The 26,003-nt window shown below is 39.1% G+C and overlaps 2 protein-coding genes and 1 pseudogene across 2 annotated transcripts; all 3 read left to right on the top strand.

Annotated features, from left to right (window-relative positions):
• The first annotated feature begins 7,853 nt into the window (after nt 1–7,853).
• LOC113588566 (E3 ubiquitin-protein ligase RNF4-like) lies at nt 7,854–10,863 on the top strand (annotated as a pseudogene).
• Nucleotides 10,864–12,183: 1,320 nt separating this feature from the next.
• Nucleotides 12,184–14,432, top strand: LOC113588570 (perforin-1-like). The gene is made up of 3 exons (XM_035529483.1): nt 12,184–12,247; nt 12,385–12,920; nt 13,025–14,432. Exons 2-3 carry the CDS (start codon nt 12,385–12,387, stop codon nt 14,196–14,198), a joined length of 1,710 nt encoding a protein of 569 aa, XP_035385376.1. The 5' UTR covers nt 12,184–12,247; the 3' UTR covers nt 14,199–14,432.
• Nucleotides 14,433–21,929: 7,497 nt separating this feature from the next.
• Nucleotides 21,930–24,098, top strand: LOC118241928 (perforin-1-like). The gene is made up of 2 exons (XM_035529484.2): nt 21,930–22,586; nt 22,691–24,098. Exons 1-2 carry the CDS (start codon nt 22,051–22,053, stop codon nt 23,862–23,864), a joined length of 1,710 nt encoding a protein of 569 aa, XP_035385377.1. The 5' UTR covers nt 21,930–22,050; the 3' UTR covers nt 23,865–24,098.
• Nucleotides 24,099–26,003: the final 1,905 nt, after the last annotated feature.

Below are 26,003 nucleotides of genomic sequence, written 5' to 3'. Positions count from 1 at the left end.
CCATAAACATGTATTTTCACAGCTTCTACTGTATAGCCTATCATGGTCAAAAGGTGCTACTTCTCAAATTCATAGTCCATATTGCTAAATTCAAGATACTTTTAAGTCTGAACCCTTTTACATCTTTATATACTGTAGTGAAAGGCCACAGATCTTTTCTGGTCATTTATAAGGGTCAAACGGAGATGGCTCAGTGCAGCCTTGAGACAGTTTCTTTCCCTCAGTTGTCCCATGAAAAAACTCCAGATATGATGCAAATGCATATTCATTCATTACCTTGACTTTGCCAAAGATGCCCAGTTCTGTCTCTTGGTCATGATCCACAACAGACATAATCTGTTTTGATCTACTGTAAAGAGAATCTTCTTTGGCAACCACATCATCTAGCCAGGTGGCCCTCTCATGCCTCATTGTCTCATTGTTGCTATCCAGTGTACATCCATAAAAGCCTCGTCAACCTTGGAAGGGCCAGGGGTCTTTATGCATCATGGGGTAGTCTCCCACGAAGGCAGAGCACATGACGTCATCTGAGCCTCTGTTTCTGCTGACTTCACAAGCAATTACACTCATGAGGAAAAGCGGGAACATGCGGAAGTTGCGTACTGATGCCGAGAAAACTGCCTCCATGAAGAAACGTCCCCAGTGGCCACAGTTAAACTTGCAATGCCTCGCTTGGAATATCTGCTGGCAGAAGTCATTAAATTCAGATGCTTTCAGGTTCCCCCTCAGTTCAGCTATAGTATAGCAATCTTTCTGGGTCTCAAAGGCATCTAAAAACTTATTAATCTCTTGCTGATTATTGCATTTCATAAATTTACCCACAAGGGCAGAGCAAAAGGTTTTTTTCTGCACTTTGAAAATAAAATTGTTTAGGACATAGTATGTCATCAATTACATTCTCTCTTGCATGGTACCTGATTTCAATAACAAGGTCCAGAATACTTGTAATGTGTTTAACAGAGGTTCCCTCTTTTGGTCGTCCATTGCTTAGCCATACAGGTAAAAGGTCATTTGCTGGGATAAAATCTGGTGCTCGCCTTTTTTCCTGTTTCTCAAAAAACAGGCTCCATGTTAGACCCTCTAAACAATCAATAGTTTTATATTTTTTGCGCAAGTCGGCAGGGACTTGTGAATCATCTCGCCTCTCCCTCCAGTCTCCACTCTATACAGGAGTGTCTCTCTGTCATCTCACCAGGCAATGATTTTCATGCTGTTGTCTCTCTGTCGCCAAACATCCTCAGCCATTGTTAGTTTCTCTCCACTGGAGCTTACAGAGACTGCAGATCGCATTAAGTGTAGCGTTGTCTCTACATTTAGGTTTCTTAGTGCCCTCAGAAGTTTTTTGGCAAACTGAATGTCATTTCCAAGATCACATCCCACCAGACTGACAGTTTGTATTTGCCCCCCCGACAGTTTCCATGGAACCTACTAGCTTAGCGATTTCCTCAGGACCCCAACCACCAAGCCTGGAAGCCCCATCACTTCCTTTACTGCCATGGCCAACCAGCCCCACCCAACTGACCTGAGACAGATGGACTACATAGCCCTCGATTACATGCAATGTCCCATTCTGGTAATTCAGCAATGTTGACCTAGAGGGATGTTTCTTGAAAAGGAAATGGGCAGACTTCACTACTACTGGATCATCCTCCAGGATAACTATAATTTGGTGGTTATAGTTAGTTGTTTTTTGACTAAATGTGATGTTCAACTCCAAAGATGGAGACTGCTCAAAATTGATCTTGCTTGATGGTTCAGTTTGATAGCGTTTATATATCAATGTATCAGAAAAGTACCCAACTCCAGATGAGCAAGTTTGTGGGAAAGTTAAGAAAGTTCCTTTAGATTCTTCTGGTCTTTGGATAAGAAATAAAAAAGATACCATCTGTCAAAAACATGAACTAAAATGTCTTATTCAGTAATTTAATACATTTAAAACTTCATGTAATTTAACTAAGATGAGCTCAGAAACATTTGTGATGAGGAAGAGTTGGAGAAGAAAAAAAACCTTACCGTGTAGCTCCAAACCTAATAGCTGCACATCTATTTGTTTGGTTTATACCTATTCAAAAAAGGTTCTTTGAGTACCATAACTTTTTAATAACGTCTTTAAAATGCTTCTAAATACAGGTATGAAATTTGGATTTTTGCTTTTCCTAAACAGGTCAGTAAACAAATAATCAGTGGTAATGGGACCAGTACACCTTGGGATCCAAACAGAACCTGTTTAAAAATATACCCTTCATATTATATTTGGCAGTCACCAAAAACCTCAGTGACAAGGAAAATTACATTTCGATATTAGCATAGCAAGCCATCTATATAATGCTACTAATATTTCCTCAGTAAAACATTTTTAAAATATTAAGGTGTTTATATTACCTTCATCAACAGGGTTTGGATCAAGGCAAACAGCACCTGGAGAACAAAGAAGGAGAACACTTGTAGTGCATTCATTTTTGTGCCACTTAAGACAATGGAAGTGTTCACTGAGTCATACATAGTCTCATACATAGGCAAATAGTACCACTATCTCAGGAACTGCTGTGTGTGAACAGAGGTGGAGGGACAGTTATGATATCTGTGTGCACATAAGAGAAGGTAAGTGTCATTTAACAAAGAAGGTGCATTCTACTCATCAGTTTTATAAGTTATTCCCTTCTCCTGATGCAATTCTTAAGAACTGACACATTTTTTTGGGAGTTGTTTTGGCTCTGTACTCCAGCATGCTGGATTTTGAAATAATACAAAACTGAAGTCCAAGTTGCCTGACCCATATAATTGGGCCACTGTTTAGTCAGTTGTTTCTTACCCATCTATGTGCTGCTGCATGGTGTTCATGCACTAGAGAGATAACAATGATACACAGCATTCTGACGTACTGTATGTGTTCTTTCTGTCCAGATGGGTAAGTGCCAGATGAAGGGTGGTGGCGATTGCATTATCTGTTGAATGGTTGGGATAATATGCGAACTGTGGGGAGCCCGCTAAGAGGGGAAGCTGTATCTTGATGTGCCTAATGACAAGTCCCTTGATGCTGAAGACAGGTGTAAGTGCTACTGAACAACACCCATTCAAACCACTGATGTCATTTTTGGCAGTGGAATGACGGCAGACTTCAGACTCCAAATGCATCCAAATTGTTTGGACAGTGCTTCACTTCACAAAAGGACAAAGATAGCAAACATAAAACTAATGTAACTTTGGAGGTGATTGGTAAGTCAGTCACATGGCCAGAATCCCTCTGAGCATCTTACTGAAGATGAGTGTGAAGGTAAAAAGGCAAACAGTCCAAGTTGTGCGTTACCAGGACAGGACACACATGGTCTGGTAACATCTATTAGTTATAAACAGGGGGGCAGTGTAATTAATATCTTATGCTATGTAAAAGCTGTTCAGATTCAAAGGAAGTCATATGGAGAACTGGTGTGTGAGTCGTGTTTGGAAAATTCAGTAAATATCCAATACTTGCATAATTCTTTTTGCAAAAAGAAGACTCAACAAACACCCTAAAGACTGTAGACATGCTTTTAGTCTTCAGACTGACCTCTTGCCTAGGCAGAAAAGCACAGAATTCAACCTGCCTCTGGTTCTAATGACAGTCCATTCTCATCTCAACCATAATCACCTGGTTTGGCTCCTCCACCTCAGAGGAAAAAGCCAAATTCCAATGCATAATCAGTACAGAGGTTTATTAGACTTTGTCTGCCAACACAGTAGTACATTTAGAAAAGCAGAGAAACTGGCAAGACCATATCTGACCACAACTGACCATAGCTGACCATAGTTGTCCATAACTGACCATAGTTGACATTAACTGACCCATATCTCAATCTGACTCGACCTTCTTTGGTCTCTACTGTCAGGCAGAAGACTCACAATAGTCAGTACAGCTAGACACAAAGCCAGGTTTTCCCCAGAGTTTTGGCCCTCATTACACATTAGCCTATAATCCATATCTTATAAATTAATTGATTTTCAATAATCACAAAATATTTAATCTATATCATATGGTCTCAAAGAGACCTAGATCAGTGTACAAATTCCCACCCCACACATCAATATTCTATATGTACTGTATATAACATTAAATCATATCTCCTCAGACTTTGCTGTTTTATATATATATATATATATATATATATATATATATATATATATATATATATAAAAACTCCATTTCAAAATACCTCTTGTTAATTTTATCTTATTTTAATTAAGTCTAATTTATTGATTTATTGACTTTATTGTATTCTCTTCATATCTGTAAATGGTCCTGTTTATCTGATCAGTGTGGTTGGTAAAAGCTGGTTTTGTTTCTGATTTGGACTTATATAGTTAGGAAGGTTGGAAACATATGCTCAAAAGCAACTGAGCAGTTGAATTTTGCTTATTTAGATTTGTAGGATGCTAATGAGCTGGATATGAAATAAGCTGCCTTAGCCTCATAGCTCCAGAGCAAAACTCAGCGAAGCTTTTTACACCAATACGTTCCAGCTGAGTTACTGGCAAGAAATGTCTCTATAATTTTTTACCAAGTTAATTTTTAAAAATCTTTTTAATTTTTATTTGCTTCTGATATTAATATGTGGATGCAAATGTGATACTTTCTCTTTAGTACATATTTGAGATAGGCTGCAAAATCCAAAAAAGAGTGTGACAGTGTTACCTTAAGACTGTGTTAGAAACCCTCCTTAAACGTCTTCGTGTGTGTGTGTTCGTCTGTGTTGCCACGCCCTCTTGAGCTGTTGTTCACCTGTTCTGTGTTAGGTGTAATCGTCTTGAGTGTATACATGACTCCTGTGTTATAGTACGTGTTGTTGGTGTTTGAGTTGTGTATAGCGTTTGAGGTAGTCGCATGTTTTGCATGCTCGGATGAATAAATCTGTGTCATCGTGCTTCATCCCTGCATCCTGCTTATCTTCGAAACGTCAAACTTTGCTTGCACTTCTTGTAGTGACAGTTGATAAAGCATTCTACTGTATAGTATAATTTTTCACAGTCAAAAGAGCTGTCATATTTGCTATACAAACAACAAAAGTAGAAACTCAGCCAGGAAATGATTCTCAATGGCTTCTTCTTCTCAATACACTTTTCAGCAGGGCAGTTTGCTTCTTTGAAAGGCTTTGACTATGCCATCAGGTTACAGATGTTGAACTAATTGTAATGTATCACACCGCTATTGGTGTGGATTTTTTTTACTAGTGTAAGAGTCATTGCAATGTTGATGTGACATTTTTGACACAGGAGTGAGTGGAGGAAAATGTATACACATCTGTAACTGTTTACAAAAAACTTTTTTGGGGGAGGGGGGAGGTTGTAGATTTGGGGCCAACTGTCACATAACTTCAGAAATGGCCCAATTGGATCAACACAAATTTTTAAAAATCCATAACTGAAACATACCTTTCAAACCTGTGTTTTAGTTTGGCTGTTCTAAATGGCTCAGTGATGTTGAGGTTAGGAGACTGTCATGTACCTATAATCTGAACCTTCACTTTCTTCTGCTATAGTCACTGAAGGGCTGATATGCCTTAATTTTTCAGATCATTGTCATGTTCAATGCAATCCATGCACAGCTTCCAGGCTGATGAATGCAAATTCTCCCGCAATATTTTTGGTTAAGGTGCTGCAGTCATTTGGAATGGAATTATTATATAAATTCCATTGTAGCTCACAATCTCCTAAACAGCCAAGATCCAACTTCATACCTCATGGTAGGGATAGTATGCTTCTCTTTACAGGTCTCGTTAATAATTTTATGGTTGTTATTATAAAGTTCAAGTTTGGTTTCATCACTCCAAAATTATTTTGTTTCAGAGGTTTTGAGTCTTCTCTGTATACTGTTTGATAAATTGTGACAGGACTGTTCTGTGGTCTGGTAGTAGTAAAGCATTTTTTTTCTCTCTACTGTGTAGCACATTTTTGCTTAAGTATCTCCTTATTATGAATGCCGAACTGAAAGTCACACTACTTTTTTTCCAAAAAACCTGTTGTGAAGGGGGAAAGCATGGAATGAGGCATGAACATGGGTCAGGTGTGTCGCTAGTGAACTTCATATAAAAAGTAAAACAGGATGCAAACAAAATAAAGACAGCAAACAAGCTGCTGGCAGGATGTTGTTGACACACAGGTAAGAGTGAAGAATGTGCAGCACTGGATTTGTTTTTGCTGTGGGCTTAAATAGATAGCTAAACAAGGGATAGGTGTGTGCAATAAATCAATAAGTGGGTGATTGGGAGCAGGGAAGGGACAGTGTGTGCGCGTATGGTGTGGGCTGGGTGATTATGTATTTTTCCTCTATTACTGCTGATTACTCAATAAACATCCTATTTGTTTTTAAAGCTTGTGGTTTATCGGTGGCATTTATAATTTTGGTAGATAATCTTTTTTATCATGTTGAAGAACTTACAACCTTTAAGAATTGAGAATGAATTAATATATTTAATTGAAATAATAATTGAGACTGAAAAATATAATTAATTTAATTACTTTTAATTTAAATAACTTTCCATGCTAATCAGGGTGATGCCCCAGTTAATCTTAATGATTTTGGCTGCCAATTTATTAAGTTCATACTGTTCTAAAGTTTATTTTAATGAATAAGAAAAAGGGGGAAATTGATTAATGTACTTTTAAATAGAAATCATGAGTCTTTTTCAGTATGTAAATATATTTTAGAACATTTGTCTTCTGTCACCAGATGAAGTGCAAATAAAATTAACTTTCTTTAATCACAATCTCTAACGGAATGTAAAGGCAACAGTGTGATGCTTCATCTTGTCTTGCCTTGTTTAAACAGGTTTATAGATTAGTCATGTGGAACTCATATGTTTGTTTCCAATGTGTGATATTCTCATGATTGACATTCACAGTAATTGGCTCAGTGCAAAATTCTTCTCTGGGTTTTGCACTGGGCCTATGAAGCTATCACAACTAATTTTATAACCACCTAATTAGCATAGCCTACCCACTGCCCCTATTCCCAGCAATCCTAGAGCAGCTAATAAAGGCAACAAGATGGGTCTACATAGTGCCTATAATCTGATCAGGATTAGGGGTGGTACTGAGTGGAAGACGGCCTTCAGTATGGCCTCGGGAAATGACGAGTACCTGGAGTTCAATATAGGCACTCCAGCCTCACTACATGTTTGATCCAACCACAAAAGAAAATTGAGGAATATGTTAATAATGTGCAGAGGAATAGAATTCATGAAAATAGAACTATAGCAAAACAACATTTATCAAGACAAAATGAACCAAATAAGATTTGTGGTGAACTGAGTGTGGTTAGAACAAAAGAAAGAAACACTAAATTATTAAAGCAACCTCTGAGAGGAACTAACTAGGATTGAATAGGCTACTTAACAAATGTAAGTGAATGGGGATACTTAATCCTGTACCGATGCGTAAAAAAACTGATGGTGACTTTAATGGTGTCGAACTGGTCATATGAAGAGATACAGGCTTTAATGGGTTCAACCAGATCCAAGATGTGAGATGTACATGGAAAATTTCAGTCATCCTAGTAAGTTTAAGTCTGATAGTGTGACATTTTGAGGATGTCTGTGCCTGTAACCTGTCCAAATGCCCAAAATATTCCCTTTTTACACAGATTTGTGATTATTCTTGAATGGCAGTTTAATACACTCGGTCATGATATTATGACAAAATAAAATTTGTCAAACTCTTTTGAAAAAGAGGTCGATGGAGTTGCTGGAGTAAAGTACTCCAAACCAGTAGATGTCACCAAGAGTCATAGTTGGGTGCCTACACGGTCATACTGGAGATTGAGAAGCTCACTAGTTAACTATACCATCAATAGCTTCACGCTGCTTAGCACCACATACAACATGAGTGGTTTAACTAAGTAGAAAAGATGAACAAGTTCAATCTCATGTTCTCAGTGCAGCAAGCAAAGCACTAGATGTCTCTGACGGTCATGGAAACCATTGATGTGATGGAAAACAACAGACTAAGCAGTGAAGAGGTAGTAGACCTAACCTGTGAAGGCTCAGAGCCAGCTGATGTTGATCTCACCAATAATGATTCTGCTGTGCTTGTAGATGAAGGTACACAAAGCAGAGCTGGACAGGCCACAGAGAGCTATGTGTTGAGCAGTGATGGAAGGAAGACACAAATCTCTCTTCTCTACATGCTAGCAGCACAGCCAGGTCTAAACCAGGAATGGTTAGTTGTCCTGTGTCCATGGATGCGTATGCAGAGATCATTGACAGTGGCTGGCTCATGGTATCAGTGTATCAGTGCAGTCAGTGTATCTGCGACTCCCTCAACAGGACCCACACCTGCTCAAAGTGCAGGAAGAAACTCACTTACAAGCAATATCATCATATATATATATATATATATATATATATATATATATATATATATATATATATATATATATATATATATCTCTGATGTCAAAGAAAGATGTATTTTCATTGACCTGTGTGACAAGAACAGTGCATTTTTACAAGTTTGTATGTTTCTGCCAAATTTCTTACCTACAGCCTTTAAAGCATCACCTGGATCTCAATGTTTTGTGATTATATGCCAGCACTTTTATGGAAGTGGTAGCTCAATGGTTATGGTACTTGACTTGTAATTGAAAGGTTGCGGGTTCAAGGACCCCCATGTTGCCAAGCTAACACTCTGGGGCCCCTGAGCAAGGCCCTTAACCCTCAATTGTTCAGGTTTTACTCAGTCATAATTGTAAGTCACTTTGGATAAAAGTGTCAGCTAAGTTCCATAAATGTAAAAAGGAAAAATGTCAGTGTCTATGGAGTGTAGCTATTCATTTTTTGTTGATTCCACAGATACCCTCAAATACAGATCCCTGACTACCTGAGATACGTTCCCAAAGGGGTGTGGGCTGAACACAAGGATCAAGTGGGCTTGATGAATTGTGAACCATGCTACAAGCAATATCCTCTTTCTAGTGAATAGGAAGCAGGCTAGAGGATTTCATAAATTCATAAACAGAAACGGGTGATTGTAGAAACAGTTTCTCCTTATAATACGCCTGTTAATCTGGTAAAAAAAAAGGCGGGTGGATGGGGCTGGAGGTTCACACAAGACCTTAGAAGGGTAAATGAAATAGTTATTCCAGGAGCTCCCCTTGTGCCATACATGTTTACTGTTGTTAACCAAACTGCCACTCACAGCCATTTTACTGTTGTTGATTTACATTCTATCTTTATCTGCATCCCTGTGCATAAGATCACACAATTTATTTTTGCTTTTGCTTTTAAATGAAAACAATATTCCTGGACCCCTTTGCCAAAGAGTTTTCTGGATTCACCCACTGTGTTTCAACCACTGCTGCCACTGGATTCAACCACTGTCACTACTGTATGAGACTCCCCATCCTCAATGATGCTACCTGAAGGCTGTATAGTGCACTGTGATGGCAATGCTGGCAACATGAAATGCTTAGCCATTGTTTTGATGAAACCTTTCATCATGTTCGTCAGTCACGACACTGAGGTTGTCTGGGAAGGAGTCCAAGTGGAAATGAAGAAAATGTATCTTAAGTGACATGTTGCACTTCATCAATTTGTATGCCTGAAGCAGACATTGAACCTGTTTTTCATAGTCAGGTGCTTTGTAGTTGCCTAGAAAGTTACATACGACATTCTCGAAGGCTGTCCACGCAACATGTTCTGCACCCTGCAGAAGTGGCTATCATTCATCACATCTTGGATTTGTTGGCCAATGAAAAGACCTTCTTTTATCTTGGCGTCACTTATGCATGGAAACACCTGCAGCAGATAAGCAAAGGCCTCACTTTACTAGTTCATTGTCTTAACAAAATTTTTCATTAGCCCAAGTTTGATGTGCAAAGGCAGAAGAAATATCTTCTTCGGATCTACCAGTGGGTCATGTGCAACATTCTTCTGTCCTGTCACCAGTTTCTTGCAGGGAGGCCAGATCTTTCTGATGTAATGCAAATCTCTTGCTCAACTGTTCCACTTGCAAAGGAAGCAACAATACTTAATGTAACCAGTTGTATCTCGGGTACTGCTGTCCAGAAGGCTGACTTCATCTCAGCATTAGCATCCCTCCACTTCCTACACTTCCTGGCTCTAACAGAAACATGTCTCACCCCTGAGAACTCGGTGACTCTGTCCTCTGCCTTTTCATTCACGCATTCTCCGAGGCGTCTTGGCAGGGATGGTGGAACAGGTTTACTAATGTCTCGAGAGTGGCGTTTCACTCCACTTTCCTTCTCTACACTTTCCATCTCCTCTTTTGAATTTCATGCCATTACAGTGTCTTTCCCCACCAAACGTCATATCATTGTCATCTACCGCCCTCCAGGTTCCCTAGATAACTTCATTGATGAGCTCGACATCCTCCTGAGTCATTTCCCCATTGAAGGAAATCCACTCATTATCCTTGGTGACATCAACCTTCCATCAGACAAGCTGCATTCCTTCTGCATCCTTCTGCTGTTGACAGCATTTGACCTCACCCTCAACCACTCTCCTCTGACTCACAAAGCGGGCAATGTTCTGGACCTGATCTTCATCCGCACCACCACAACATCGGACATCGCAATCACCCCCCTCCACCTCTCGGACCATCACTTTCTATCCTTCTCTCTCTCCCTTCCTTCTCTTTCCATCCATTCCTTCCCAATGTGTTCCTCCTCCTTCCATCACAATCTGCACTCCATAACTCCCTCTTCCCTTACTTCTACTATTTTGTCCACCCTTCCTCACCCTGACTCTCTGTCTTCTCTCTCTTTGGATACAGTTACAAATACTTTCATTTCTACACTCTCCTCATCAATGAATCTTCTGTGCCCTCTCTCCTCTAGATCTGCTAAGTCCTCCCAACCTGCCCCCTGGCTAACAGAACCCACAGGAGAGAACTAAGGACTGCAGAGAGGCGGTGAAGGAAATCTCACATAGATTGAGACCTCAGCTCATACAAGTCTCTCCTTTCCAAGTTCTCACTGGAAGTAACATCTGCAAAGTCATCCTACTACAGAGAGAAATTCGAATCATCATCATCTGATCCATGCAAGATCTTCACTATTTTTTCTTCTCTCCTTAATCCTCCCCCTCCCCCTCCTTTCTCATCTCTTACTCTGGAGGATTTTATCACCTTCTTTGAGGAGAAGGTTGCAGCAATCCGCCAGACCTTTTCCTCTATTCCCAATCCTCCAACCAATGTGCATTCCCCAACGTCCAACTCTCTGACTTCTTTTTCTCCTCTCTCCTCAGATGAAATTCTTCAACTCACAATGATTGTAAAACAAAAGTAGCCGTTTCTCAAAAACTGTATGTGATGTAAAAATTTTGAAGTCATTTCTGTGATCAGCATCAAAAAGTCTATTTGGAACAAACCTTGTAAACCAGTGAAATAGTGTATGGACCACCATGTCCTGTGCTTGCTGTCACAAGGACAGCTGTGTTAACAGATGAAATGTCTTAATGGATACCTGTTTTTTATGTAAAAGATGTTAGATATTAAGGGGGCCTTCTGATTAGGCAGTCTGTGAATTAGTGTGTGTGTGTGTTCCTTTTTCTCTTGGTTCCCCTTGTCTCGCTCTATCTCTCTTGTTTCCCTTATATGGGCTTTGTTCAACCAGCCATTGCCATATGCATGGGGAGTTGGTCAGTTCCTGATTAGAGAAGGTGCTGACTGTGTGTTAAGAGAACCAACCAACGACATGACCTTTTAGGGAGTTGTTTACAACCTGCTACCCAAACAACTGATCTTCACTGTCGCTTGTAGGGACTTCATGCCATCAACAAGTTGTCTGATCCTAGCATTTAACTGCTTTCTGTTATTAGAAAGGTTTAGAAAGGAAATTATTAGAAAGGTTTCAAATGTATATGGGAGTCAGTGAATGGAAAATGCGTGCAATGTTTGAGGCTTGTTGCTTGACAGCTGTCAGAGATGTGTATAAAAAGGAAGCAAAAACAAAAAGCAGAAATAACAACAGAAGAGCATGTTATCATTTGCAATGTAAAAAAATCATTTAAAAAATATTATGATAAAGAATGATGATTTATAACATTCTGTCTCTTCTAAGTCTTACACGCAGTAGTTGAACATTAAAACATCAACTCAGTTACATTACATTGCCTGACAATATTTGCTATAGTGGTCAACCACAGATATTTATATTGAGTGAAGAAGACACTCCTTCCCTCTGCTGTGGGTCTTTAAAAAGGAGTGTCAATTTGTCTGGCATGATTCATGTGTCAGATACAGATTCAAATAAGTGGTGAGTTTTGTAATACACTGAAATTATTACATTTATTAGAGATAAATGTATGAATGTTCATGCGATGAATACTTTAAAGATAGCCTGAGTATAATATTTACAATTTATATAAAATACCTGGAACTTTGTTATTTCAGATGATGGGGTGGAAGTGGAATTGGTTTGTGGGCTGGTGGCTGTGCTACTCTCTGATCTCTGTGATCACTGCTGAAGATCAACTGATACTGGGGAGTCCAGAAGATTGCAAGAATTCTGACTTTGTCCCTGGGTACAACCTTGGAGGAGAGGGCTTTGACATTGTGAAGATGGAGCGTAAAGGTTCCTATGTCATCGACATGGAAACGTGGAACACAGGAAACGGCAGCTGCAAATTGCATAAAAACAGATACTTAAACGGACAAAAGGAGAAGCTGCCCATTGCTGTGGTATTCTGGAGATCAATTTCAAAGTGTTCACAGAAGATTTCCAGCAAAATGTATGAGTCAAGTGAAGCTGTTGTAAAAGATTCTACCTCTTCAGTCTCAAATAACTGGAAAGTTGGTTTGGACATACCATTAACAGCTGGTGGATCATTAGGGGGCACCCATTCCCGTGAGGCAACCAACGCTATGGCAAAGTCAAAAGAAGACAAATTCAGTTTCGCTAAGCATGAAGTCAAATGCAGCTTTTACAGGTGAGGCATTCTTTGATGTAAAATGTTGAAAAACTTTTCAATAAGAGATTCATTTTCACTGCGTCCAATCCATAAATATTAATGGACTAAAAATTACTTTACAGCTACAAAATAGCATCACCACCCCCACTGCATCAGGAGTTTCTTCAAGCTGTGAAGTCTCTTTACCCCACATATGATTCACAATCCTATCAAAACATAATTGACAGATTCGGCACTCACTATACCACAGGAGTTGATCTGGGTGGGAAGATATCGGCAGTAACTGCCATCAAAACCTGTAACGCAGCAATGGATGGCCTTACAAACACAGCAACTAAGGACTGCTTGGATGTAGAAGCATCAGGGACATATCAAGGTGTAAGACTGAAAACAGAATTCTCTCACTGTCAAGAACTAAAGAAGAAACTGAATATTAAAGAAACATTCAGCTCAATGTTTGATGACCGACAAACAGAGATTACAGGAGGGAACATCAATGATGAAGACCTCCTTTTTTCCACTACATCTCAAAATGCTCGAAAAGTGTGGCAGGAATCCTTGAAGTCCATCCCAGACGTAGTGACATACACTCTTAAACCGCTCCACTTACTGCTGAATGATAATAACCCTGCTAAAAAGGGATTGAAGTCAGCCATAGAAAAGTATATAACCAATAATGCCTTAAAGCAAGTTTGCTCTGAGTCTTGTAAAATAGGGAAGAATAACAGTGCCAGAGACCGCTGTGTCTGTGTTTGTCAAAGAAGTACAAATATACTGTCCAACTGCTGTCCTGTTGAAAGAGGTCTTGCCACACTGAAGGTCTTTAAACTTTATGCTGAAGATTTATATGGAGATCAATTCTCCAGAACAGATGCCAGTGTGGAAGTCATATATGGTGATCTAATTATGCACACTGCAGTGATTCATGGAAAAGACAATCCTCGCTGGAGTGAATCATTTGAGTTTGGTTCCATCACGATATCTCTGAAAAATAAGCTTACCTTTAATGTGTATGATGAAGACACCTACTGGAATAGTGACCTTCTAGGTACATGTGATTTTGATCTTAAAAGTGGAAAATGGAGTGAGGTTTGTATGTTTAATCATGGCACCTTCTTTTTTTCCTATACTGTAGAATGTGCTCCTAGTCTACAGGGTCCAAAGTGTGCAGATTACAGTCCTTCTCCAATGGCCTCCTCTCTGGCTGAAATATTCCACTCCAGAAATGGCATTCTGGTTAAAAATATGTGGAAGCTTGAGACAGCCAGTAATCATTCAAAAAAGCTTTATTTCTAGAGCAATTTTGGAGGAAAGGAGAAAAAGTTTCTGCAGAAGTTTTGTTAAACAACTCAATTCAGATTGTAGGTGCCACAGGTGAAACTATTTTGAGTTATGAAATACCTTGATTTTCCATTTCTCCTTTCATATTGTAGTAACTGTAATGTTTATAACCATTGCTAGCTTCTATTTCTGCTTATCTGCAAGTTTGCTATGGTTTAATTAAAGCATTCACAAAGACAGACAAGTGAATTGTTATTGACAAACAGACTTTTATTAATGCAAAGTCAAAACACAAAATAGACTAAGTACATAAGTATTACATAACTGCATAATTAGTGACAGCAAAATCAGAAACAAGGAACATGAAAGCTAAAGAAATACTGGAAGCTAGAAAAGATGTGGAACATGAAGGCAACTGTGGTTCCTGTTGTAACAGGAGCACTAGGGGCTGTAACCTCCAAACTGGGAGAATGGTTCCAGCAGATCCCAGGATGAGTCCAGAAGCATGCAGTTCTGGGAACAGCTAAGATACTATGCAGGACCCTCAAGCTTCTAGGCCTTTGGTAGAGGACCCAAGCTTGAAAGTAAAAGATGTTCCCCTCCACAACTCCATCATCCAAGTGATTTACATGATTGTTTTCATTCTGTCAATGTGTCTACATGTGCTCTGTGTTTACTTCATCATCCTGATACCACACCCCTTGTCAACTTATCAGTTTCACTTATATCTAGTTATCTATAATAGAGTGAAATACATCTTGTTCAATGTTGCACATAATTTATAAAAGTATCATTAGTAAAGAATTAAGTTAAGCTATTATTAACTTGTTAAGTTCTGCAGTAAACTGAGCAACTTTTACTTCACTAAATTGTATTTGTTAAAAATCATACATGTATGCTGTTACAATAATAATACATACAGTGGTGTGAAAAAGTGTTTGCTCCCTTCCCAATATCTTATTTTTTGCATATTTGCCACATTTCAATGTTTCAGATCATCAAACAAATTTAAATATTAGACAAAGATAACACAAGTAAACACAAAATTCAGTTTTTAAATGAAGGTTTATTTTTAAGGGGAAAACAATCCAAACCTACATGGCCCTGTGTGGAAAAAGGGATTACCCCTTAAAGCTAATAACTGGTTGGGTCACCCTTAGCAGCAACAAGTGCAATCAAGTGTTTGCAATAACTGGCAATGAGTCTTTTACAGCACTGTGGAGGAATTTTGGCCCACTCATTTTTGCAGAATTGTTATAATTCAGCCACATGGGCGGGTTTCTGAGCATGAACTGCCTTTTTAAGGTCATGCCACAGCATCTCAATCGGATTCAGGTCAGGACTTTGACTAGGCCACTCCAAAGTGTTCATTTTGGTTTTCTTAAGCCATTTAGAGGTGGACTTGCTGGTGTGTTTTGGATCATTGTCCTGTTGTAGAACCCAAGTGTGCTTCAGCTTGAGGTCACAAACAAATGGCTGGACATTCTCCTTCAGGATTTTTTGGTAGACAGCAGAATTCATGGTTTCATTTACCACAGCAAGTCTTCCAGGTCCTGAAGCAGCAAAACAGCCCCAGACCATTACACTACCACCACCATATTTTACTGTTGGTATGATGTTCCTTTTCTGAAATGCTGTGTTACTTTTACGCCAGATGTAATGGGACATACACCTTTCACAAAGTTAACCTTTTCTCTCATCAGTCCACAGAATATTTTCCCAAAGGTCTTGGGATCATCAAGATGTTTTCTGGCAAAACTGAGATGAGCCTTTGTGTTGTTTTTGCTCAGCAGTGGTTTTCGTCTTGGTACACTGCCATGCAAGCCATTTTTGCCCAGCCTCTTTCTTATGGTGGAGTCATGAACACTGACTTTAACTGAGGCAAGTGAGGCCTGCAGTTCTTTGGATGTTGTTGTGGGGTCTTTTGTGACCTCTTGGATGAGTCGTCGCTGCGCTCTTGGGGTAGTTTTGGTCAGCCAGCCAGTCCTGGGAAGGTTCACCACTGTTCCATGTTTTCGCCATTTGTGGATAATGGCTCTCACTGTGGTTTGCTGTAGTCGTAAAGCTTTAGAAATGGCTTTATAACATTTTCCAGACTGATAGATCTCAATTACTTTATATCTCATTTGTTCCTGAACTTCTTTGGATTGCAGCATGATGTCTAGCTTTTGAGGGGTGTTTGGTCTACTTCACTTTGTCAGGCAGGTCTTATTTAAGTGATTTCTTGATTGAGAACAGGTATAGCAGTAATCAGGCTTGGGTGTGGCTAGAGAAATTGAACTCAGCTTTCCAAAGATGTGATAAACCAAAGTTATGTTTTAACAGCTGGGGGGGGATGTAGGTTTGCCTTTTTTTCTCTTAATAATTAAAACCTTCATTTAAAAACTGAATTTTCTGTTTACTTGTGTTATCCTTGTCTAATATTTAAATTTGTTTGATTATCTGAAACATTTAAGTATGACAAACATGCAAAAGATAAGGTATCAGAAAGGAGCCAACCACTTTTTCACACCACTGTACATGCTGTTAAAATTTCAAGGAAAATGAATAGTAGGGATTCCGTGTCTTCTGCAGTTCAAATTCACTGAACAATTTGTGCCAGATTCCATGTGTCAGTGAATCACTGTTATGGCTCTATCTCAGACGATCCTTGTGACCTTGATATTCTTTTTTATGTAGGGCTCTACATAAAAAAAACCACAGATATGCACATTCCACTGTGTTTTTATCTGTATAATGCACAAAGAACAATGACAAGAAAAAAACAAACCCAAAGAGCAGTGTTTCTTCAGGGTGGGCTTACGCCAACAGAACAAACAAAAATAACTATATTCAGTTCAACCACTAACTTCCTTTAAAAAAGATAATAAAATACAACACTCCTACCCATATAACATGTCTACTCTAAATCCCTTTTACAAAAACAGGATATAGAAAAGGCAAAAGATACTTGGCACCCATACAACTCCAAATAAAAAAATAACAATACTTACAATATACATGACAGGTGTAAATCTGTAAATCTCGGTACTCCTCTTTTGGGGTTTAAACTTCTGCTATCTGTAAGAATTCTAAGCTCCAATTTAAGAACTTATACAAATAACCACTCAAGGCCTAATGCAAAAAGCCACTAAATGTCAAGTACATACTGCTAAGGCCCTATCTAAAGACCCCAGGGAACATTACACTCAGTAGACACTGCTAAGGCCCTATCTAAAGACCCCATTGAACATTACACTCAGTACACACTGCTAAGGCCCTTTCTAAAGATCCTATAGAACATTACATTCAGTATACAGTCCAAGGCTCTATCTAAGAACCAAACTAGACAGGGAAGTACAAACTCCTAAGGCCCCATTCAACTAACTTTGGATAAAAGAGGGTAAATAAGCCCCTATTTCAAAGAAAGCCTATAACTAAACAGCAATGTACAAACTCAGAGCCCTACAGAATTGTGTCTACTGTGGTCGTGTGGTGACTACTGACCAAAATACAATGGCTCAACAACACATAAACAACATAGATATTTAAAGAGTTAATTCTCCCATTTGCCAATAAGGTTATCCATTTACATTTAGTTGGCACTTTTATCCAAAGCAACTTACAACTATCACTGAATACAACTTGAGCAAGTTAGTAAATTAGGGGTCCAACAGTGGTGACTTGATAGAGCTTGAACTAGTAAACCTTCTGATTACTAGTCAAGTACCTTAACGAATGAGCTACCACCACCAATTTCCATTGCCATGAGTCACATCTCCACATCTCACTGGTTCCTTTCAAAGTGCACTCGTGCGGGTAGCCTATAAAGCAAAACCTCAAAGCACAACAGCACGAATAACAATTTCACAACATCCAAGGAAGTAACAATCACAAATTTCCTGACAGATGACAGGAAGTGAAGCTGGGAATACTCACATCAGATTCCTAGAACCTCCATACTGTGGCCCTTCATGTCTGTGTGCTTTCACCCCATCTCTTCAGTCTTTAAACTAATGACTGCTCCTCCATAGAGCTGGTACAGTTTCAAGCAAGACACCCAACACTGTGATATCTTTGCTTGATTTCACCACAGAGCAGCAGTGTAGTTAATATCTTATGCTATGTAAAAGCTGTTCAGATTTAGAGGATGTCACATGGAGCGTGACCTCCACTTTTCCCTAGAGATATAACCAAAGAATGTTATTTCAAAGGCTGCATAAGAAATTCAACAAGCCTCTCTGTTCTGGACTGTCCAGCGTATAATCTCTACTGCAGAGATGTGTCGGATTTTGTCTGCCAACACTGTAGGACATTACAAAAGCAGAGAAACAAAAAGTGCTAGTAAGACTATAACTGACCATAACTGACCATAGCTGACCATAACTGGCCATAACTGACCATAACTGACCATAGTTGACTATAACTGACCATAACTGACCATAGTTGACTATAACTGGCCATAACTGACCATAACTGACCATAGCTGACCATACCTGGCCATAGCTGACCATAACTGACCATAGCTGACCCATCTCTCACTCTTACTCCACCTTCTTCAGGCTCTTTTATCAGGCAGAAGACTCAGAACAATCTCAATAGTCAGTACAGCCAGACACAAAGCCAGGTTTTCCTCAGGGTTGTGGCCCTCATTACACATAAGCCTATTAGCATATAACTTACTTTTCAGTAATAAAATATTTCATCTATACCCCATTGTCCCACATAGACCTATATCAATGTATAAATTCTACAAATGTAGCTTCACTTTCAACACAACAGCCCCCCATAAACTGGTAGATAACCCCAGCAACCTCAGATTAACCACTACAAGCTGCTCATGGATTCTGGACTTCCTCACTAACAGAACAGAGAACGTCAGGGTGGGGGAACTGCCCTTCGTCCACTCTCACACTGAGCACAGGAGCACCACAGGGTTGTGTCCTCAGCCCAGCCTTGATCAGTCTATTCATGCATGACTGTACACCCATCCCCTCTTATACTACAGTGAAGTTTTGCTAATGACACCACAAAAGCGGAACTGATATCTGGAAATGATGAGACTGCAGAGAGGAGGTTCAACATCTGGTCGGGTGATGTTTGGACAATAACCTGGTCCTGAACACCACTAATACACAGGAGATTGTTGTGGGCTTTAGGAGATCCAGGAAAACAACACCTCACCCCTTCCACATAAATAATGAAGAGACAGAGGTCAATGAAATCAGATTCCTGGGACTCCACATCACAAAGGATCTGACACGGACACTTAGCACATCCCATCTGGTGAAAAAGGATCAACAGAGGCTTTCCTTCTTGAAGAAGTTTAAACATCTTTCTCAGCTCTTAGTGAATTTCTACAGCAGGACAACAGAGAGCATCTCTGCTACTGCATCACAGTGTAGTACACCAGCTGCACTACAGAAAACTGGAGAGATCTGATGTAGCTAGTTAAAACTGCACAGAGAACTGCGTAGGACCCTCAAGACACACACTAATAGACCTAGGAGCAGTTTCTTTCCCAGAGCTGTAGCCTCCAATGCACCCCACACCACAATCACACACCCAAATCTGCTGAGGTCTGATGACAAGAAACAAACCAGCCTGCCTCGCCCACACCTTTACTTTACCACCACACTTTACATCCAGAACTGTTAATACTGTTAAATGTTAATTCAGTGGGTGTAATACCTACTGTCTACAGCTTACTGTGAAATTCCTCTTCACACTTCATTGTTTGCACTGTCCAAGTAGACTGTAGACATGTTATACACATATGTTACACTTCATTGTTTGCACATATACATATGCAGCCTTTTTATTTTTGTTGCTGTTTTATTTTATTGCTGCTGGTGTCCCTGTGAGCTACCAAACAAATCTTCATTGTGGACCTACAATGACAAATAAAGTCTTATACTTCTATCTTAAAATACCTCTGGGTAATTTCATCTTATTTTAATTAAGTCTATTTTGCTTGCCTTTGATTACCTTTTTTGTGCTTCATTTATATCTGTAAATAGTCCTGTTTGTCTCATCAGTCAAGTTGGAATGATAAAGCTGGTTTTGCTTCTATTTCTGATTTATGCAGTCTCACTTATGCAGGGCAGCAGTGGCCTAGTGCTTTAGGTGTTTGACTATTAGTGAGAAAGCTGCCAGCTCAAGCCCCACCACTGCCAAGTTGCAACTATTGGGTTCTTAAGCAAGCTCTTTAACCCTCAATTGTTCAAAGTGTATTCAGTCATAATTTTAAGTTGTTTTGTATAAAGCGTCAGCTAAATGCTGTAAATGTTGTCCAGCTGGTTGGAAATGTGCTCACCTTGCCATATAGGTCTTTTGTTGTTGAACAATTCTTGTTGAATTTTGCTTGTTTAGATTTGCACTGAGTTTGCAGAATGCTAATTAGGTGGTCATAAAATAAGATGCATTAATCTCATAGCTCCAGAGCAAAACCAGAGAAGCATTTTCCCTAAGCCATTCAAGTTGAATTCAAGATATGTAATATCTATTTAATTATTGTGAAGTTAGTTTGTAAATATATTTTAATTTTTTAATTTGGTTTAGACATTACTACTTGCATGTAAATGTGAAGGTACCTCTTTAGCACATACTGGAGATACATTGAAACAGGGCTGTGACAAATGTTGCCTTTAGATTGTGTTAAGAGATTGTGTTAAAAAAAAGGTGTGAACTTTGTATGCACTTAGTCTGGTGACAAATCATAAAGCATTCTAATGTATAGTTTCATTTTTCACAGTGCAAAGAGCTCTCATGTTTGCTATTTAATTGTATCACATGTCTGCTATTTAAATTTATAAAAAAAACATTTATTAACTTACCAAACTACTGAGCAAAATTGAACTTGTTACATGTAGCAGCATGTTTTGATGGTAAAAAAAAAAAAAAATTCTGATCAGACCAAACAAGTCCTGTCCTTTAAGACACTTTAGCAGACACTTTATAATAAACACCTTCTTTGTATCTACACTAACTGACCATCTTATTAGGTACACCATGTGGACGTCTCTATGTCAGAAAGGGAAGGAAGGATGTGAGTGGCAGGAGAGCACGTAGAACCTCTTTTGATTTTAACACAAAACAACAAAAGTAGAAACTCAGCCAGGAAATAATTCTCAGTTGCTTCTTCTTCTCAATACACTTTTCAGCAGGACAGTTTGCTTCTTTGAAAGGCTTTGACTATGCCATCTCTCAGCCGCAGGTTACAGACGTTGAACTAATTGTAATGTATCACACCGCTATTGGTGTGGTTTTTTTTTTACTAGTGTTAGAGTCACTGCAATGTTGATGTGATATTTTTACACAGGAGTGAGTGGAGGAAAATGTATACACATCTGTAACTGTTTACAAAAAACTTTTTTGGGGGAGGGGGGAGGTTGTAGATTTGGGGCCAAGTGTCACATAACTTCAGAAATGGCCCAATTGGATCAGCACAAATTTTTAAAAATCCATAACTGAAACTTACCTTTCAAACCTGTCTTTTAGTTTGGCTGTTCTAAATGGCTCAGTGATGTTGAGGTTAGGAGACTGTCATGTACCTATAATCTGAACCTTCACTTTTTTCTGCTATATAATTACTAAGATTAAGAATGCTGATTTATAATAGGTCTTCTAAATCATACTGGCAGGAGTTGAACACCAATGCATCACCTAAGGTACATTTGCACACGTCACAGTGTTAGTTTTAGTGGTCAACCACAGGTGTTTAAATAGAGTGAAGAAGACAGTCCCTCCCTCTGCTACGGTCTTTAAAAAGCAGTGTCATTTGGTCTGAAATTATTCTTATCTCAGATAAAGAGTTCAGTTTTCTAATTCACCACTTATTTGTCATTTGAATTACTTTAAAATACATTGAACTTTGCAGTTATCTCATATGATGGGGTGGATGCGTAATTGCCTTGTGGGCTGGTGGCTGTGCTACTCTCTGATCTCTGTGATCACTGCTGAAGATCAACTGATACTGGGGAGTCCAGAAGATTGCAAGAATTCTGACTTTGTCCCTGGGTACAACCTTGGAGGAGAGGGCTTTGACATTGTGAAGATGGAGCGTAAAGGTTCCTATGTCATCGACATGGAAACGTGGAACACAGGAAACGGCAGCTGCAAATTGCATAAAAACAGATACTTAAACGGACAAAAGGAGAAGCTGCCCATTGCTGTGGTATTCTGGAGATCAATTTCAAAGTGTTCACAGAAGATTTCCAGCAAAATGTATGAGTCAAGTGAAGCTGTTGTAAAAGATTCTACCTCTTCAGTCTCAAATAACTGGAAAGTTGGTTTGGACATACCATTAACAGCTGGTGGATCATTAGGGGGCACCCATTCCCGTGAGGCAACCAACGCTATGGCAAAGTCAAAAGAAGACAAGTTCAGCTTCACTAAGCATGAAGTCAAATGCAGCTTTTACAGGTGAGGCATTCTTTGATGTAAAATGTTGAAAAACTTTTCAATAAGAGATTCATTTTCACTGCGTCCAATCCATAAATATTAATGGACTAAAAATTACTTTACAGCTACAAAATAGCATCACCACCCCCACTGCATCAGGAGTTTCTTCAAGCTGTGAAGTCTCTTTACCCCACATATGATTCACACTCCTATCAAAGCATAATTGACAGATTCGGCACTCACTATACCACAGGAGTCAATCTGGGTGGGAAGATAAAGGCAGTAACTGCCATCAAAACCTGTAAAGCAGCAATGGATGGCCTTACAAACACAGCAACTAAGGACTGCTTGGATGTAGAAGCATCAGGGACATATCAAGGTGTAAGACTGAAAACAGAATTCTCTCACTGTCAAGAACTAAAGAAGAAACTGAATATTAAAGAAACATTCAGCTCAATGTTTGATGACCGACAAACAGAGATTACAGGAGGGAACATCAATGATGAAGACCTCCTTTTTTCCACTACATCTCAAAATGCTCGAAAAGTGTGGCTGGAATCCTTGAAGTCCATCCCAGACGTAGTGACATACACTCTTAAACCCCTCCACTTACTGCTGAATGATAATAACCCTGCTAAAAAGGGATTGAAGTCAGCCATAGAAAAGTATATAAGGAATAATGCCTTAAAGCAAGTTTGCTCTGAATCTTGTAAAATAGGGAAGAATAACAGTGCCAGAGACCGCTGTGTCTGTGTTTGTCAAAGAAGTACAAATATACTGTCCAACTGCTGTCCTACTGAAAGAGGTCTTGCCACACTGAAGGTCTTTAAACTTTATGCTAAAGATTTATATGGAGATACATTCTCCAGAACAGATGCCAGTGTGGAAGTCATATATGGTGATCTAATTAGGCGCACTGCAGTGATTTATGAAAATGACAATCCTCGCTGGAGTGAATCATTTAAGTTTGGTTCCATCACGATATCTCTGAAAAATAAGCTTACCTTTAATGTGTATGATGAAGACACCTACTGGAATAGTGACCTTCTAGGTACATGTGATTTTGATCTTAAAAGTGGAAAATGGAGTGAGGTTTGTATGTTTAAGTATGGCACCTTCTTTTTTTCCTATACTGTAGAATGTGCTCCTAGTCTACAGGGTCCAAAGTGTGCAGATTACAGTCCTTCTCCAATGGCCTCCTCTCTGGCTGAAATATTCAACTCCAGAAATGGCATTCTGGCTAAAAATATGTGGAAGCTTGAGACAGCCAGTAATCATTCAAAAAAGCTTTATTTCTAGAGCAATTTTGGAGGAAAGGAGAAAAAGTTTCTGCAGAAGTTTTGTTAAACAACTCAATTCAGATTGTAGGTGCCACAGGTGAAACTATTTTGAGTTATGAAATACCTTGATTTTCCATTTCTCCTTTCATATTGTAGTAACTGTAATGTTTATAACCATTGCTAGCTTCTATTTCTGCTTATCTGCAAGTTTGCTATGGTTTAATTAAAGCATTCACAAAGACAGACAAGTGAATTGTTATTGACAAACAGACTTTTATTAATGCAAAGTCAAAACACAAAATAGACTAAGTACATAAGTATTACATAACTGCATAATTAGTGACAGCAAAATCAGAAACAAGGAACATGAAAGCTAAAGAAATACTGGAAGCTAGAAAAGATGTGGAACATGAAGGCAACTGTGGTTCCTGTTGTAACAGGAGCACTAGGGGCTGTAACCTCCAAACTGGGAGAATGGTTCCAGCAGATCCCAGGATGAGTCCAGAAGCATGCAGTTCTGGGAACAGCTAAGATACTATGCAGGACCCTCAAGCTTCTAGGCCTTTGGTAGAGGACCCAAGCTTGAAAGTAAAAGATGTTCCCCTCCACAACTCCATCATCCAAGTGATTTACATGATTGTTTTCATTCTGTCAATGTGTCTACATGTGCTCTGTGTTTACTTCATCATCTTGATACCACACCCCTTGTCAACTTATCAGTTTCACTTATATCTAGTTATCTATAATAGAGTGAAATACATCTTGTTCAATGTTGCACATAATTTATAAAAGTATCATTAGTAAAGAATTAAGTTAAGCTATTATTAACTTGTTAAGTTCTGCAGTAAACTGAGCAACTTTTACTTCACTAAATTGTATTTGTTAAAAATCATACATGTATGCTGTTACAATAATAATACATACAGTGGTGTGAAAAAGTGTTTGCTCCCTTCCCAATATCTTATTTTTTGCATATTTGCCACATTTCAATGTTTCAGATCATCAAACAAATTTAAATATTAGACAAAGATAACACAAGTAAACACAAAATTCAGTTTTTAAATGAAGGTTTATTTTTAAGGGGAAAACAATCCAAACCTACATGGTCCTGTGTGAAAAAGGGATTACCCCTTAAAGCTAATAACTGGTTGGGTCACCCTTAGCAGCAACAAGTGCAATCAAGTGTTTGCAATAACTGGCAATGAGTCTTTTACAGCACTGTGGAGGAATTTTGGCCCACTCATTTTTGCAGAATTGTTATAATTCAGCCACATGGGCGGGTTTCTGAGCATGAACTGCCTTTTTAAGGTCATGCCACAGCATCTCAATCGGATTCAGGTCAGGACTTTGACTAGGCCACTCCAAAGTGTTCATTTTGGTTTTCTTAAGCCATTTAGAGGTAGACTTGCTGGTGTGTTTTGGATCATTGTCCTGCTGTAGAACCCAAGTGTGCTTCAGCTTGAGGTCACAAACAAATGGCTGGACATTCTCCTTCAGGATTTTTTGGTAGACAGCAGAATTCATGTTTCCATGTACCACAGCAAGTCTTCCAGGTCCTGAAGCAGCAAAACAGCCCCAGACCATTACACTACCACCACCATATTTTACTGTTGGTATGATGTTCCTTTTCTGAAATGCTGTGTTACTTTTACGCCAGATGTAATGGGACATACACCTTTCACAAAGTTAACCTTTTCTCTCATCAGTCCACAGAGTATTTTCCCAAAGGTCTTGGGATCATCAAGATGTTTTCTGGCAAAACTGAGATGAGCCTTTGTGTTGTTTTTGCTCAGCAGTGGTTTTCGTCTTGGTACTCTGCCATGCAGGCCATTGTTACCCAGCCTCTTATGGTGGAGTCATGAACACTGACTTTAACTGAGGCAAGTGAGGCCTGCAGTTCTTTGGATGTTGTTGTGGGGTCTTTTGTGACCTCTTGGATGAGTCGTCGCTGCGCTCTTGGGGTAGTTTTGGTCAGCCAGCCAGTCCTGGGAAGGTTCACCACTGTTCCATGTTTTCGCCATTTGTGGATAATGGCTCTCACTGTGGTTTGCTGTAGTCGTAAAGCTTTAGAAATGGCTTTATAACATTTTCCAGACTGATAGATCTCAATTACTTTATATCTCATTTGTTCCTGAACTTCTTTGGATTGCAGCATGAT

The sequence above is a fragment of the Electrophorus electricus genome, chromosome 2, assembly GCF_041902795.1.
Source record: "Electrophorus electricus isolate QZ-2024a chromosome 2, ASM4190279v1, whole genome shotgun sequence".
NCBI lineage: Eukaryota > Metazoa > Chordata > Actinopteri > Gymnotiformes > Gymnotidae > Electrophorus > Electrophorus electricus.
This window is presented reverse-complemented; position numbering and strand designations above follow the sequence as displayed.

Coding starts and splice junctions, on each gene's coding strand:
- LOC113588570 (XM_035529483.1), top strand. CDS start 12,385: ATGATGGGGTGGAAGTGGAATTGGTTTGTGGGCTGGTGGCTGTGCTAC. Junction 12,921..13,024: donor GTCAAATGCAGCTTTTACAG/GTGAGGCATTCT, acceptor ATTACTTTACAG/CTACAAAATAGCATCACCAC.
- LOC118241928 (XM_035529484.2), top strand. CDS start 22,051: ATGATGGGGTGGATGCGTAATTGCCTTGTGGGCTGGTGGCTGTGCTAC. Junction 22,587..22,690: donor GTCAAATGCAGCTTTTACAG/GTGAGGCATTCT, acceptor ATTACTTTACAG/CTACAAAATAGCATCACCAC.